Genomic DNA, 15,570 nt, shown 5'->3' on the forward strand with positions numbered 1-15,570 from the left:
AGGAGTATGATACACATCTATATTGTTATCTAGGAGTATGATACACATCTATATTGTTATCTCGATGCTAGGAGTATGATACACATCTATATTGTTATCTCGATGCTAGGAGTATGATACACATCTATATTGTTATCTAGGAGTATGATACACATCTATATTGTTATCTAGCTGGGAGTATGATACACATCTATATTGTTATCTAGGAGTATGATACACATCTATATTATTGTTATGCTAGGAGTATGATACACATCTATATTGTTATCTAGGAGTATGATACACATCTATATTGTTATCTGTATGATACACATCTATATTGCTATCTAGGAGTATGATACACATCTATATTGTTATCTAGGAGTATGATACACATCTATATTGTTATCTCGATGCTAGAAGTATGATACACATCTATATTGTTATCTATGGAGTATGATACACATCTATATTGTTATCTCGATGCTAGGGTATGATACACATCTATATTGTTATCTGGGAGTATGATACACATCTATATTGTTATCTAGAGATTATGATGCACATCTATATTGTTATCTGGGAGTATGATACACATCTATATTGTTATCTGCTAGGAGTATGATACACATCTATATTGTTATCTAGGAGTATGATACACATCTATATTGTTATCTAGGAGTATGATACACATCTGATATGTTATCTAGAGAGTATATACACATCTATATTGCTAGGAGTATGATACACATCTATATTGTTATCTAGGAGTAGGGATACACACATCTATATTGTTATCTAGGAGTATGATACACATCTATATTGTTATCTAGGAGTATGATACACATCTACATTGTTATCTAGGAGTATGATACACATCTATATTGTTATCTAGGAGTATGATACACATCTATATTGTTATCTAGGAGTATGATACACATCTATATTGTTATCTAGGAGTATGATACACATCTATATTGTTATCTAGGAGTATGATACACATCTATATTGTTATCTAGGAGTATGATACACATCTATATTGTTATCTAGGAGTATGATACACATCTATATTGTTATCTAGGAGTATGATACACATCTATATTGTTATCTCGATGCTAGGAGTATGATACACATCTATATTGTTATCTAGGAGTATGATACACATCTATATTGTTATCTAGGAGTATGATACACATCTATATTGTTATCTCTAGGAGTATGATACACATCTATATTGTTATCTCGATGCTAGAGTATGATACACATCTATATTGTTATCTAGAGTATGATACACATCTATATTGTTATCTCGATGCTAGGAGTATGATACACATCTATATTGTTATCTCGATGCTAGTATGATACACATCTATATTGGTTATCTGATACACATCTATATTGTTATCTAGGAGTATATGATACACATCTATATTGTTATCTATTGGAGTATGATGCACATCTATATTGTTATCTAGGAGTATGATACACATCTATATTGTTATCTAGGAGTATGATACACATCTATATTGTTATCTAGGAGTATGATACACATCTATATTGTTATCTGCTAGGAGTATGATACACATCTATATTGTTATCTAGGAGTATGATACACATCTATATTGTTATCTCGATGCTAGGAGTATGATACACATCTATATTGTTATACACTCGATGCTAGGAGTATGATACACATCTATATTGTTATCTAGGAGGATACACATCTATTGTAGGAGATGACACACATCTATATTGTTATCTAGAGTGGGAGTTTATGATACACATCTATATTGTTATCTTATGATACATCTACATTGTTATCTAGGAGTATGATACACATCTATATTGTTATCTAGGAGTATGATACACATCTATATTGTTATCTAGGAGTATGATACACATCTATATTGTTATCTAGGAGTATGATACACATCTATATTGTTATCTATGCTGGAGTATGATACACATCTATATTGTTATCTAGGAGTATGATACACATCTATATTGTTATCTAGAGTATGATACACATCTATATTGTTATCTATGCTAGAGTATGATACACATCTATATTGTTATCTAGAGTATGATGACATCTGATACGTTATTCTATCTATATTGATACATCTAGTTATCTAGAGTATGATACACATCTATATTGTTATCTAGAGTATGATACACATCTATATTGTTATCTCGATGCTAGAAGTATGATACACATCTATATTGTTATCTAGAGGTAGGATGCTAGGGTATGATACACATCTATATTGTTATCTAGGAGTATGATACACATCTATATTTGTTATCTAGGAGTATGATACACATCTATGTTGTTATCTAGAGTATGATACACATCTATATTGTTATCTAGGAGTATGATACACATCTATATTGTTATCTAGGAGTATGATACACATCTATATTGTTATCTAGGAGTATGATACACATCTATATTGTTATCTAGGAGTATGATACACATCTATATTGTTATCTCGATGCTAGGAGTATGATACACATCTATATTGTTATCTAGGAGTATGATACACATCTATATTGTTATCTATGCTGGAGTATGATACACATCTATATTGTTATCTAGGAGTATGATACACATCTATATTGTTATCTCTCGATGCTATATTGGAGTATGATACACATCTATATTGTTATCTCGTGGAGTATGATACACATCTATATTGTTATCTCGATGCTAGGAGTATGATACACATCTATATTGTTATCTCGATGCTAGGAGTATGATACACATCTATATTGTTATCTCTAGGAGTATGATACACATCTAGGAGTATGATACACATCTATATTGTTATCTCTGAGGAGTATGATACACATCTATATTGTTATCTAGAGTATGATACACATCTATATTGGAGTATGATACACATCTATATTGTTATCTCGATGCTAGGAGTATGATACACATCTATATTGTTATCTAGGAGTATGATACACATCTATATTGTTATCTAGGAGTATGATACACATCTATATTGTTATCTAGGAGTATGATACACATCTATATTGTTATCTCGATGCTAGGAGTATGATACACATCTATATTGTTATCTAGGAGTATGATACACATCTATATTGTTATCTCGATGCTAGGAGTATGATACACATCTATATTGTTATCTCGATGCTAGGAGTATGATACACATCTATATTGTTATCTAGGAGTATGATACACATCTATATTGTTATCTCGATGCTAGGAGTATGATACACATCTATATTGTTATCTAGGAGTATGATACACATCTATATTGTTATCTATGGAGTATGATACATCATCTATATTGTTATCTAGGAGTATGATACACATCTATATTGTTATCTAGGAGTATGATACACATCTATATTGTTATCTATGCTAGGAGTATGATACACATCTATATTGTTATCTAGGAGTATGATACACATCTATATTGTTATCTCGATGCTAGGAGTATGATACACATCTATATTGTTATCTAGGAGTAGGATACACATCTATATTGTTATCTAGGAGTATGATACACATCTACATTGTTATCTAGGAGTATGATACACATCTATATTTTATTATCTAGGAGTATGATACACATCTATATTGTTATCTAGGAGTATGATACACATCTATATTGTTATCTATCTAGGAGTATGATACACATCTATTATCTTGTTATCTAGGAGTATGATACACATCTATATTGTTATCTAGGAGTATGATACACATCTATATTGTTATCTAGGAGTATGATACACATCTATATTGTTATCTATCTAGGAGTATGATACACATCTATATTGTTATCTAGGAGTATGATACACATCTATATTGTTATCTCGATGCTAGGAGTATGATACACATCTATATTGTTATCTAGAGTATGATACACATCTATATTATTATCTAGGAGTATGATACACATCTATATTGTTATCTATGCTAGGAGTATGATACACATCTATATTGTTATCTCGATGCTAGGAGTATGATACACATCTATATTGTTATCTAGGAGTATGATACACATCTATATTGTTATCTCGATGCTAGGAGTATGATACACATCTATATTGTTATCTCGATGCTAGGAGTATGATACACATCTATATTGTTATCTAGGAGTATGATACACATCTATATTGTTATTGTTATCTAGGAGTATGATACACATCTATATTGTTATCTAGGAGTATGATACACATCTATATTGTTATCTATGGAAGTATGATACACATCTATATTGTTATCTATCTAGGAGTATGATACACATCTATATTGTTATCTAGGAGTATGATACACATCTATATTGTTATCTAGTGAGTATGATACACATCTATATTGTTATCTAGGAGTATGATACACATCTATATTGTTATCTCGATGCTAGGAGTATGATACACATCTATATTGTTATCTTATCTAGAGTAGGATACACATCTATATTGTTATCTATCTAGGAGTATGATACACATCTACATTGTTATCTAGGAGTATGATACACATCTACATTGTTATCTGGAGTATGATACACATCTATATTGTTATCTAGGAGTATGATACACATCTATATTGTTATCTAGGAGTATGATACACATCTATATTGTTATCTAGGAGTATGATACACATCTATATTGTTATCTCGATGCTAGGAGTATGATACACATCTATATTGTTATCTAGGAGTATGATACACATCTACATTGTTATCTAGGAGTATGATACACATCTATATTGTTATCTAGGAGTAGGATACACATCTATATCGTTATCTAGGAGTATGATACACATCTATATTGTTATCTAGGAGTATGATACACATCTATATTGTTATCTAGGAGTATGATACACATCTATATTGTTATCTAGGAGTATGATACACATCTATATTGTTATCTAGGAGTATGATACACATCTATATTGTTATCTAGGAGTATGATACACATCTGTTTTAATAATGCACTCACTACTTCAGTTTAACAAGTATCAAGTAGTTAATTTGGTTGAGTGACATGACATGAAAAGTTGACATTTTCATTCGTTGCTGTGTCACTCAAGAAAATATCACCTTGTAAGGTCCTTCACTGTTAAAAACGTCGGACCAGAAAGTACAAATACCTCCGCATATTTTGGCCGAGTGGGACGGGCTAGCGGGTTGCTTAGAAAAGGCGTAAAATGTCAGATACTTCTCAGAAATGTGCTGAAAAGAAATCTACTGCGTAGTAACTATCCACATGAAAACGGAACCTCAGACATAGCCCACCCGTGAAGATCCGGCTCTGCAGCAACCCTTGCTTGTCATAAGAGGCGACAAACGGTATCGGGTGGACAGGCTCGCTGACTTGGTTGACACATGTCATCGGTTCCCGGCGATGTCATCGGCGTTGAATGATGCACATGATGTTGATCACTGGATTGTCTGATCCAGTCTCGATTATTTGCAGATCGCCGCCATATAGCTCGAATATTGCTGTATGCGACGTTAACAACAAACCAACCAACCAATCAGATATACCCAATAAGTTCCGATAGTGTTTGTGATACCACACTTTACTGGATGTCCACCAAACCAACCAACCAGCCAATCAGATATAGCCAATAGGTTCCGATAGTGTTTGTGATACTTTTCTGTATGTCCACCAAACCAACCAGCCAATCAGATATAGCCAATAGGTTCCGATAGTGTTTGTGATACTTTACTGTATGTCCACCAAACCAACCAGCCAATCAGATATAGCCAATAGGTTCCGATAGTGTTTGTGATACCACACTTCACAGTATGTCCACCAAACCAACCAACCAATCAGATATAGCCAATAGGTTCCGATAGTGTTTGTGATACCTTTTTCTGTATGTCCACCAAACCAACCAGCCAATCAGATATAGCCAATAGGTTCCGATAGTGTTTGTGATACTTTACTGTATGTCCACCAAACCAACCAGCCAATCAGATATAGCCAATAGGTTCCGATAGTGTTTGTGATACCACACTTCACAGTATGTCCACCAAACCAACCAACCAATCAGATATAGCCAATAGGTTCCGATAGTGTTTGTGATACTTTACTGTATGTCCACCAAACCAACCAACCAACCAACCAATCAGATATAGCCAAAAGGTTCCGATAGTGTTTGTGATACCACACTTCACAGTATGTCCACCAAACCAACCAACCAATCAGATATAGCCAATAGGTTCCGATAGTGTTTGTGATACTTTACTGTATGTCCACCAAACCAACCAGCCAATCAGATATAGCCAATAGGTTCCGATAGTGTTTGTGATACCACACTTCACAGTATGTCCACCAAACCAACCAACCAATCAGATATAGCCAATAGGTTCCGATAGTGTTTGTGATACTTTACTGTATGTCCACCAAACCAACCAACCAACCAACCAATCAGATATCCGAAGCCAAAAAGTATGTTCCGATAGTGTTTGTGATACCACACTTCACATGTCCAACCAAATGTCACCGTCAACTGCCAACCAACCAATCATCAGATATAGCCAATAGGTTCCGATAGTGTTTGTGATACTTTACTGTATGTCCACCAAAACCAACCAACCAATCAGATATAGCCAATAGGTTCCGATAGTGTTTGTGATACCACACTTTACTGTATGTCCACCAAACCAACCAGCCAATCAGATATATAGCCAATAGGTTCCGATAGTGTTTGTGATACTTTACTGTATGTCCACCAAACCAACCAACCAATCAGATATAGCCAATATGTTCCGATAGTGTTTGTGAAACCACACTTCACTGTATGTCCAAACCAACCAACCAACCAATCAGATATAGCCAATAGGTTCCGATAGTGTTTGTGATACCACACTTTACTGTATGTCCACCAAACCAACCAACCAATCAGATATAGCCAATAGGTTCCGATAGTGTTTGTGATACTTTACTGTATGTCCACCAAACCAACCAAGCCAATCAGATATAGCCAATAGGTTCCGATAGTGTTTGTGATACTTTACTGTATGTCCACCAAACCAACCAGCCAATCAGATATAGCCAATAGGTTCCGATAGTGTTTGTGATACACTTCACTGTATGTCCACCAAACCAACCAGCCAATCAGATATAGCCAATAGGTTCCGATAGTGTTTGTGATACCACACTTCACTGTATGTCCACCAAACCAACCAACCAATCAGATATAGCCAATAGGTTCCGATAGTGTTTGTGATACTTTACTGTATGTCCACCAAACCAACCAACCAACCAATCAGATATAGCCAATAGGTTCCGATAGTGTTTGTGATACCACACTTCACTGTATGTCCACCAAACCAACCAGCCAATCAGATATAGCCAATAGGTTCCGATAGTGTTTGTGATACTTTACTGTATGTCCACCAAACCAACCAGCCAATCAGATATAGCCAATAGGTTCCGATAGTGTTTGTGATACCACTTTACTGTATGTCCACCAAACCAACCAACCAATCAGATATAGCCAATAGGTTCCGATAGTGTTTGTGATACTTTACTGTATGTCCACCAAACCAACCAGCCAATCAGATATAGCCAATATGTTCCGATAGTGTTTGTGAAACCACACTTCACTGTATGTCCACCAAACCAACCAACCAATCAGATATAGCCAATAGGTTCCGATAGTGTTTGTGATACCACACTTTACTGTATGTCCACCAAACCAACCAGCCAATCAGATATAGCCAATAGGTTCCGATAGTGTTTGTGATACTTTACTGTATGTCCACCAAACCAACCAGCCAATCAGATATAGCCAATAGGTTCCGATAGTGTTTGTGATACTTTACTGTATGTCCACCAAACCAACCAGCCAATCAGATATAGCCAATAGGTTCCGATAGTGTTTGTGATACCACACTTCACTGTATGTCCACCAAACCAACCAGCCAATCAGATATAGCCAAAAGGTTCCGATAGTGTTTGTGATACCACACTTCACAGTATGTCCACCAAACCAACCAACCAATCAGATATAGCCAATAGGTTCCGATAGTGTTTGTGATACTTTACTGTATGTCCACCAAACCAACCAACCAACCAACCAATCAGATATAGCCAAAAGGTTCCGATAGTGTTTGTGATACCACACTTCACAGTATGTCCACCAAACCAACCAACCAATCAGATATAGCCAATAGGTTCCGATAGTGTTTGTGATACTTTACTGTATGTCCACCAAACCAACCAGCCAATCAGATATAGCCAATAGGTTCCGATAGTGTTTGTGATACCACACTTTACTGTATGTCCACCAAACCAACCAGACAATCAGATATAGCCAATAGGTTCCGATAGTGTTTGTGATACCACACTTCACTGTATGTCCACCAAACCAACCAACCAATCAGATATAGCCAATAGGTTCCGATAGTGTTTGTGATACTTTACTGTATGTCCACCAAACCAACCAACCAACCAATCAGATATAGCCAATAGGTTCCGATAGTGTTTGTGATACCACACTTTACTGTATGTCCACCAAACCAACCAGCCAATCAGATATAGCCAATAGGTTCCGATAGTGTTTGTGATACTTTACTGTATGTCCACCAAACCAACCAGCCAATCAGATATAGCCAATAGGTTCCGATAGTGTTTGTGATACCACACTGTATATGTCCACCAAACCAACCAGCCAATCAGATATAGCCAATAGGTTCCGATAGTGTTTGTGATACTTTACTGTATGTCCACCAAACCAACCAGCCAATCAGATATAGCCAATAGGTTCCGATAGTGTTTGTGATACCACACTTCACTGTATGTCCACCAAACCAACCAGCCAATCAGATATAGCCAATAGGTTCCGATAGTGTTTGTGATACCACACTTTACTGTATGTCCACCAAACCAACCAGCCAATCAGATATAGCCAATAGGTTCCGATAGTGTTTGTGATACTTTACTGTATGTCCACCACCAAACCAACCAAACCAATCAGATATAGCCAATAGGTTCCGATAGTGTTTGTGATACCACACTGTATGTCCACCAAACCAACCAGCCAATCAGATATAGCCAATAGGTTCCGATAGTGTTTGTGATACTTCACTGTATGTCCACCAAACCAACCAGCCAATCAGATATAGCCAATAGGTTCCGATAGTGTTTGTGATACCACACTTTACTGTATGTCCACCAAACCAACCAACCAATCAGATATAGCCAATAGGTTCCGATAGTGTTTGTGATACTTTACTGTATGTCCACCAAACCAAAACCAACCAGCCAATCAGATATAGCCAATAGGTTCCGATAGTGTTTGTGAAACCACACTTCACTGTATGTCCACCAAACCAACCAACCAATCAGATATAGCCAATAGGTTCCGATAGTGTTTGTGATACCACACTTTACTGTATGTCCACCAAACCAACCAGCCAATCAGATATAGCCAATATGTTCCGATAGTGTTTGTGATACTTTACTGTATGTCCACCAAACCAACCAGCCAATCAGATATAACCAATAGGTTCCGATAGTGTTTGTGAAACCACACTTCACTGTATGTCCACCAAACCAACCAACCAGCCAATCAGATATAGCCAATAGGTTCCGATAGTGTTTGTGAAACCACACTTCACTGTATGTCCACCAAACCAACCAACCAGCCAATCAGATATAGCCAATAGGTTCCGATAGTGTTTGTGAAACCACACTTCACTGTATGTCCACCAAACCAACCAACAAGCCAATCAGATATAGCCAAAAGGTTCCGATAGTGTTTGTGATACCACACTTCGCTGTATGTCAACCAAACCAACCAGCCAATCAGATACAGCCAATATGTTCCGATAGTGTTTGTGAAACCACACTTCACTGTATGTCCACCAAACCAACCAACCAGCCAATCAGATATAGCCAATAGGTTCCGATAGTGTTTGTGAAACCACACTTCACTGTATGTCCACCAAACCAACCAACCAGCCAATCAGATATAGCCAATAGGTTCCGATAGTGTTTGTGAAACCACACTTCACTGTATGTCCACCAAACCAACCAACAAGCCAATCAGATATAGCCAAAAGGTTCCGATAGTGTTTGTGATACCACACTTCGCTGTATGTCAACCAAACCAACCAGCCAATCAGATATAGCCAATAGGTTCCGATAGTGTTTGTGAAACCACACTTCACTGTATGTCCACCAAACCAACCAACCAGCCAATCAGATATAGCCAATAGGTTCCGATAGTGTTTGTGATACTTTTCTGTATGTCCACCAAACCAACCAGCCAATCAGATATAGCCAATAGGTTCCGATAGTGTTTGTGATACTTTACTGTATGTCCACCAAACCAACCAGCCAATCAGATATAGCCAATATGTTCCGATAGTGTTTGTGATACCACACTTCACAGTATGTCCACCAAACCAACCAGCCAATCAGATATAGCCAATAGGTTCCGATAGTGTTTGTGATACTTTTCTGTATGTCCACCAAACCAACCAGCCAATCAGATATAGCCAATAGGTTCCGATAGTGTTTGTGATACTTTACTGTATGTCCACCAAACCAACCAGCCAATCAGATATAGCCAATAGGTTCCGATAGTGTTTGTGATACCACACTTCACTGTATGTCCACCAAACCAACCAGCCAATCAGATATAGCCAAAAGGTTCCGATAGTGTTTGTGATACCACACTTCACAGTATGTCCACCAAACCAACCAACCAATCAGATATAGCCAATAGGTTCCGATAGTGTTTGTGATACTTTACTGTATGTCCACCAAACCAACCAACCAACCAACCAATCAGATATAGCCAAAAGGTTCCGATAGTGTTTGTGATACCACACTTCACAGTATGTCCACCAAACCAACCAACCAATCAGATATAGCCAATAGGTTCCGATAGTGTTTGTGATACTTTACTGTATGTCCACCAAACCAACCAGCCAATCAGATATAGCCAATAGGTTCCGATAGTGTTTGTGATACCACACTTTACTGTATGTCCACCAAACCAACCAGACAATCAGATATAGCCAATAGGTTCCGATAGTGTTTGTGATACTTTACTGTATGTCCACCAAACCAACCAGCCAATCAGATATAGCCAATATGTTCCGATAGTGTTTGTGAAACCACACTTCACTGTATGTCCACCAAACCAACCAACCAACCAATCAGATATAGCCAATAGGTTCCGATAGTGTTTGTGATACCACACTTTACTGTATGTCCACCAAACCAACCAGCCAATCAGATATAGCCAATATGTTCCGATAGTGTTTGTGATACTTTACTGTATGTCCACCAAACCAACCAGCCAATCAGATATAACCAATAGGTTCCGATAGTGTTTGTGAAACCACACTTCACTGTATGTCCACCAAACCAACCAACCAGCCAATCAGATATAGCCAATAGGTTCCGATAGTGTTTGTGAAACCACACTTCACTGTATGTCCACCAAACCAACCAACCAGCCAATCAGATATAGCCAATAGGTTCCGATAGTGTTTGTGAAACCACACTTCACTGTATGTCCACCAAACCAACCAACAAGCCAATCAGATATAGCCAAAAGGTTCCGATAGTGTTTGTGATACCACACTTCGCTGTATGTCCAACCAAACCAACCAGCCAATCAGATACAGCCAATATGTTCCGATAGTGTTTGTGAAACCACACTTCACTGTATGTCCACCAAACCAACCAAACCAACCAGCCAATCAGATATAGCCAATAGGTTCCGATAGTGTTTGTGAAGCCACACTTCACTGTATGTCCACCAAACCAACCAACCAGCCAATCAGATATAGCCAATAGGTTCCGATAGTGTTTGTGAAACCACACTTCACTGTATGTCCACCAAACCAACCAACAAGCCAATCAGATATAGCCAAAAGGTTCCGATAGTGTTTGTGATACCACACTTCGCTGTATGTCAACCAAACCAACCAGCCTATCAGATATAGCCAATATGTTCCGATAGTGTTTGTGAAACCACACTTCACTGTATGTCCACCAAACCAACCAACCAACCAATCAGATATAGCCAATAGGTTCCGATAGTGTTTGTGATACTTTTCTGTATGTCCACCAAACCAACCAGCCAATCAGATATAGCCAATAGGTTCCGATAGTGTTTGTGATACTTTACTGTATGTCCACCAAACCAACCAGCCAATCAGATATAGCCAATATGTTCCGATAGTGTTTGTGATACCACACTTCACAGTATGTCCACCAAACCAACCAGCCAATCAGATATAGGCAATAGGTTCCGATAGTGTTTGTGATACTTTTCTGTATGTCCACCAAACCAACCAGCCAATCAGATATAGCCAATAGGTTCCGATAGTGTTTGTGATACTTTACTGTATGTCCACCAAACCAACCAGCCAATCAGATATAGCCAATAGGTTCCGATAGTGTTTGTGATACCACACTTCACTGTATGTCCACCAAACCAACCAGCCAATCAGATATAGCCAAAAGGTTCCGATAGTGTTTGTGATACCACACTTCACAGTATGTCCACCAAACCAACCAACCAATCAGATATAGCCAATAGGTTCCGATAGTGTTTGTGATACTTTACTGTATGTCCACCAACCAAACCAACCAACCAACCAATCAGATATAGCCAAAAGGTTCCGATAGTGTTTGTGATACCACACTTCACAGTATGTCCACCAAACCAACCAACCAATCAGATATAGCCAATAGGTTCCGATAGTGTTTGTGATACTTTACTGTATGTCCACCAAACCAACCAGCCAATCAGATATAGCCAATAGGTTCCGATAGTGTTTGTGATACCACACTTTACTGTATGTCCACCAAACCAACCAACCAACCAATCAGATATAGCCAATAGGTTCCGATAGTGTTTGTGATACCACACTTTACTGTATGTCCACCAAACCAACCAGCCAATCAGATATAGCCAATATGTTCCGATAGTGTTTGTGATACTTTACTGTATGTCCACCAAACCAACCAGCCAATCAGATATAGCCAATATGTTCCGATAGTGTTTGTGATACCACACTTCACTGTATGTCCAATCAGATATAATTCGATAGTGTTTGTGATACCACACTTCACTGATTGTCCAACCAGAAATAATTCGATAGTTTTTGTGATACCACACTTCGCTGTATGTCCAATCAGATATAATTCGATAGTGTTTGTGATACCACACTTCATTGTATGTCCACGTGTGTCCGCACACTATTTCACACGAACACTGTTTCACTGCGCAGTTTCATGTTGACAATAGTTCTGACATTATCTATGTTTTCTTTAGACAGTTATCATAGTTTCAACACGAACCCTTGAGGGATTTGGTCGTAAGTTGGACCTGAACGAGTTGTGGACAATCCACAAGGTTCTTGACGAAATAACATGTATCACCATGGATCCGTTGTATTTCAGAGAATACATTTTATAATGTTTTTGTTATTCTTCTATCTGCTTCAGGTACTCAAGTACCTACAGGAAACCCAGCAAAATTCCAGTCTCCTTGAAAAGATTCGCTGTCTTGAAGAACGTAAGAATATACGCGGGCACAACTGGCTCAATAATCTTCTTGTGAGGAATTAGTAATCCTTGCCACTCTGTTCTTATGTTGCTTACTAGTATTTGAAAACAGATTTCGCATGTTTTTCCATTAAGAAAATAATTAAAAAATTGATATCACCCTTTTTAGTTTTTGTTTGAAATAATTTGTTATTCATGAAATACGTCTAGTTGCGAGCTACAGAACCATAGGGAATTTTTTTGTTTAGTGATTTGGGTATTTTTCTGACAGGTTTTGCTTTTAATTATTACGATCATAATAATCATCACCATGACGAATATATATATATTATTTAAATCTCATATGGACATAATCATAAAGTTTTGCCTGGGAGTATTTTAAAGTGCGTTCTGAATCTTTCAAAACTAGCTAAATAAGCAAACATGCTGCAATACGAGAGGCCAAGAATGTGAAAACACGAACAATGTTCTTGACAGTATTCCATAGAATTGAGCTGCTCCTCTAATTGAAAGGTTCTGTCTACCAATGGCCTTGATCAGGAAACATATACCTTTGTCTCCACAGAGCTGGAGGATAAGGACTTTCAGAACAGGCAGCTTCAGGAGGACATCTCCCTGCTTCAACAGGTAAACACGGAGGAAACATTCGCCAGTATGGTTTTACGTCACATTTAGCAATATTCCAGCAAAATCATGGCGGAAATGGGATTCAAACATTGTACCCACCTTGCAATGTAACCCTGATCTCTAGCGGGAGGAACGTACGCTTTAACCATTAAGCTGTCCAACCTCCCCATGACACGTTCAGCTCATGTCAGAGTTGACAAGATTGTGGTATATACACAGTGCAGCGTTACTGGTACAACTAGTATCTGTGTCAGGGGGTAATGGGGTAGTCTAGTGGTTAAAGCGTTCGCTCGTCACGCCGATAGCATTGGTTCGATTCCCCACATGGGTACAATGAGTGGAGCCCATTTTTGGTGTCACCTGCCTTGATATTGCTGGAATATTGCTAAAAGCGGCATAAAACCCAACTCACTCACTCACTCACTCATTGTGTGAGGCGGGTGTGTTCTTCGTGTGTGATAAGTAAACTAAGAGGTTAACTGTATGATAGTATAAGATGGAATGTCACATTGACTCCGGCGTCATGTAGCATTATGTCATAAGTTTGTCAATGCGTTTTTTAATTGTTCGAGTAAAGGGATCTGTGGATACCTCGGACGACTTTTTATTTCAACGTATGTTGGGATAAGAGTGAGTGAATGAGTTAGTTTTACACATTGTGCCCATGCGGGGAATCGAACACCAGCGTGATGAGCGGACGCGTTAACCACTAGGCCTTACCCCACGGACCCTGTAGGGTAAGAAGAGAGATAACATTTTCATATGTGAAAAGAACATATTTCAATTCTCACATAATTTCCTATTGTCGTGAATTCATTTTTAATTGACTTAAAAAACATGATTTTCAATTTCATCAGCCGATCAGCAGCAAACGTGCTTCTACCAAACATTACATGTTTATCAGACTTAAAGTAATTTTATGGTGGAGTTAGTAAATTAGAGCTGACGTGCAGTGATAGTATCTAACAGTAAAATAAAGTAAGTCAAGACACAGGTTGTATTGTAGATTTAGTATGAATAATGTTACAAGAATTTGCGCCGAGGTTCTGCCTTTAGAGAGTGAGCCACTTTAGCAACGTTCCAGCAATATCTCGGCGGGGGACCCCAGAAAGGGATTCACACACTATGTCCATGTATACCAAGCTAACGTTTTAACCACTGGGCTACCCCACCACCGTCATCTGCTGTGAAGAACGTGTGCTATTCATAAGATAACCTGACTCGGGTGTTTAAACCGTCAGATATGTATGTGTGATAAACTGAAATAAATTCGAGTGGAATGCTGATCCTCGAATGACAAAAATGTGGCTAGTGTTTTTATTGTACGATTCTTCAAAATTCGCTTAATCATGAAAATCATGCATAAAATTAATATTTTATAAATAGAATACCTCTTCCTTTTGGCTGGCGACTCTTCAGCATTGCTTCTCATCTTGGCCT

At 37.8% G+C, this 15,570-nt stretch overlaps 1 protein-coding gene across 1 annotated transcript in view; it reads left to right on the top strand.

The window, feature by feature from the left end:
* The window catches only part of LOC124266533, a 31,450-nt gene that overhangs the window by 9,603 nt on the left and 6,277 nt on the right, over positions 1-15,570 (top strand). The window contains exons 3-4 of the mRNA XM_046701326.1: positions 13,444-13,513; positions 14,069-14,130. Of these exons, the coding sequence (XP_046557282.1) occupies positions 13,444-13,513; positions 14,069-14,130 (132 nt within the window). The remainder of the gene's footprint in view (positions 1-13,443; positions 13,514-14,068; positions 14,131-15,570) is intronic.

The sequence above is a fragment of the Haliotis rubra genome, unplaced genomic scaffold, assembly GCF_003918875.1.
Source record: "Haliotis rubra isolate DU_JTF1 unplaced genomic scaffold, ASM391887v1 Scf1262, whole genome shotgun sequence".
In the NCBI taxonomy this organism is placed as follows: Eukaryota; Metazoa; Mollusca; class Gastropoda; order Lepetellida; family Haliotidae; genus Haliotis; species Haliotis rubra.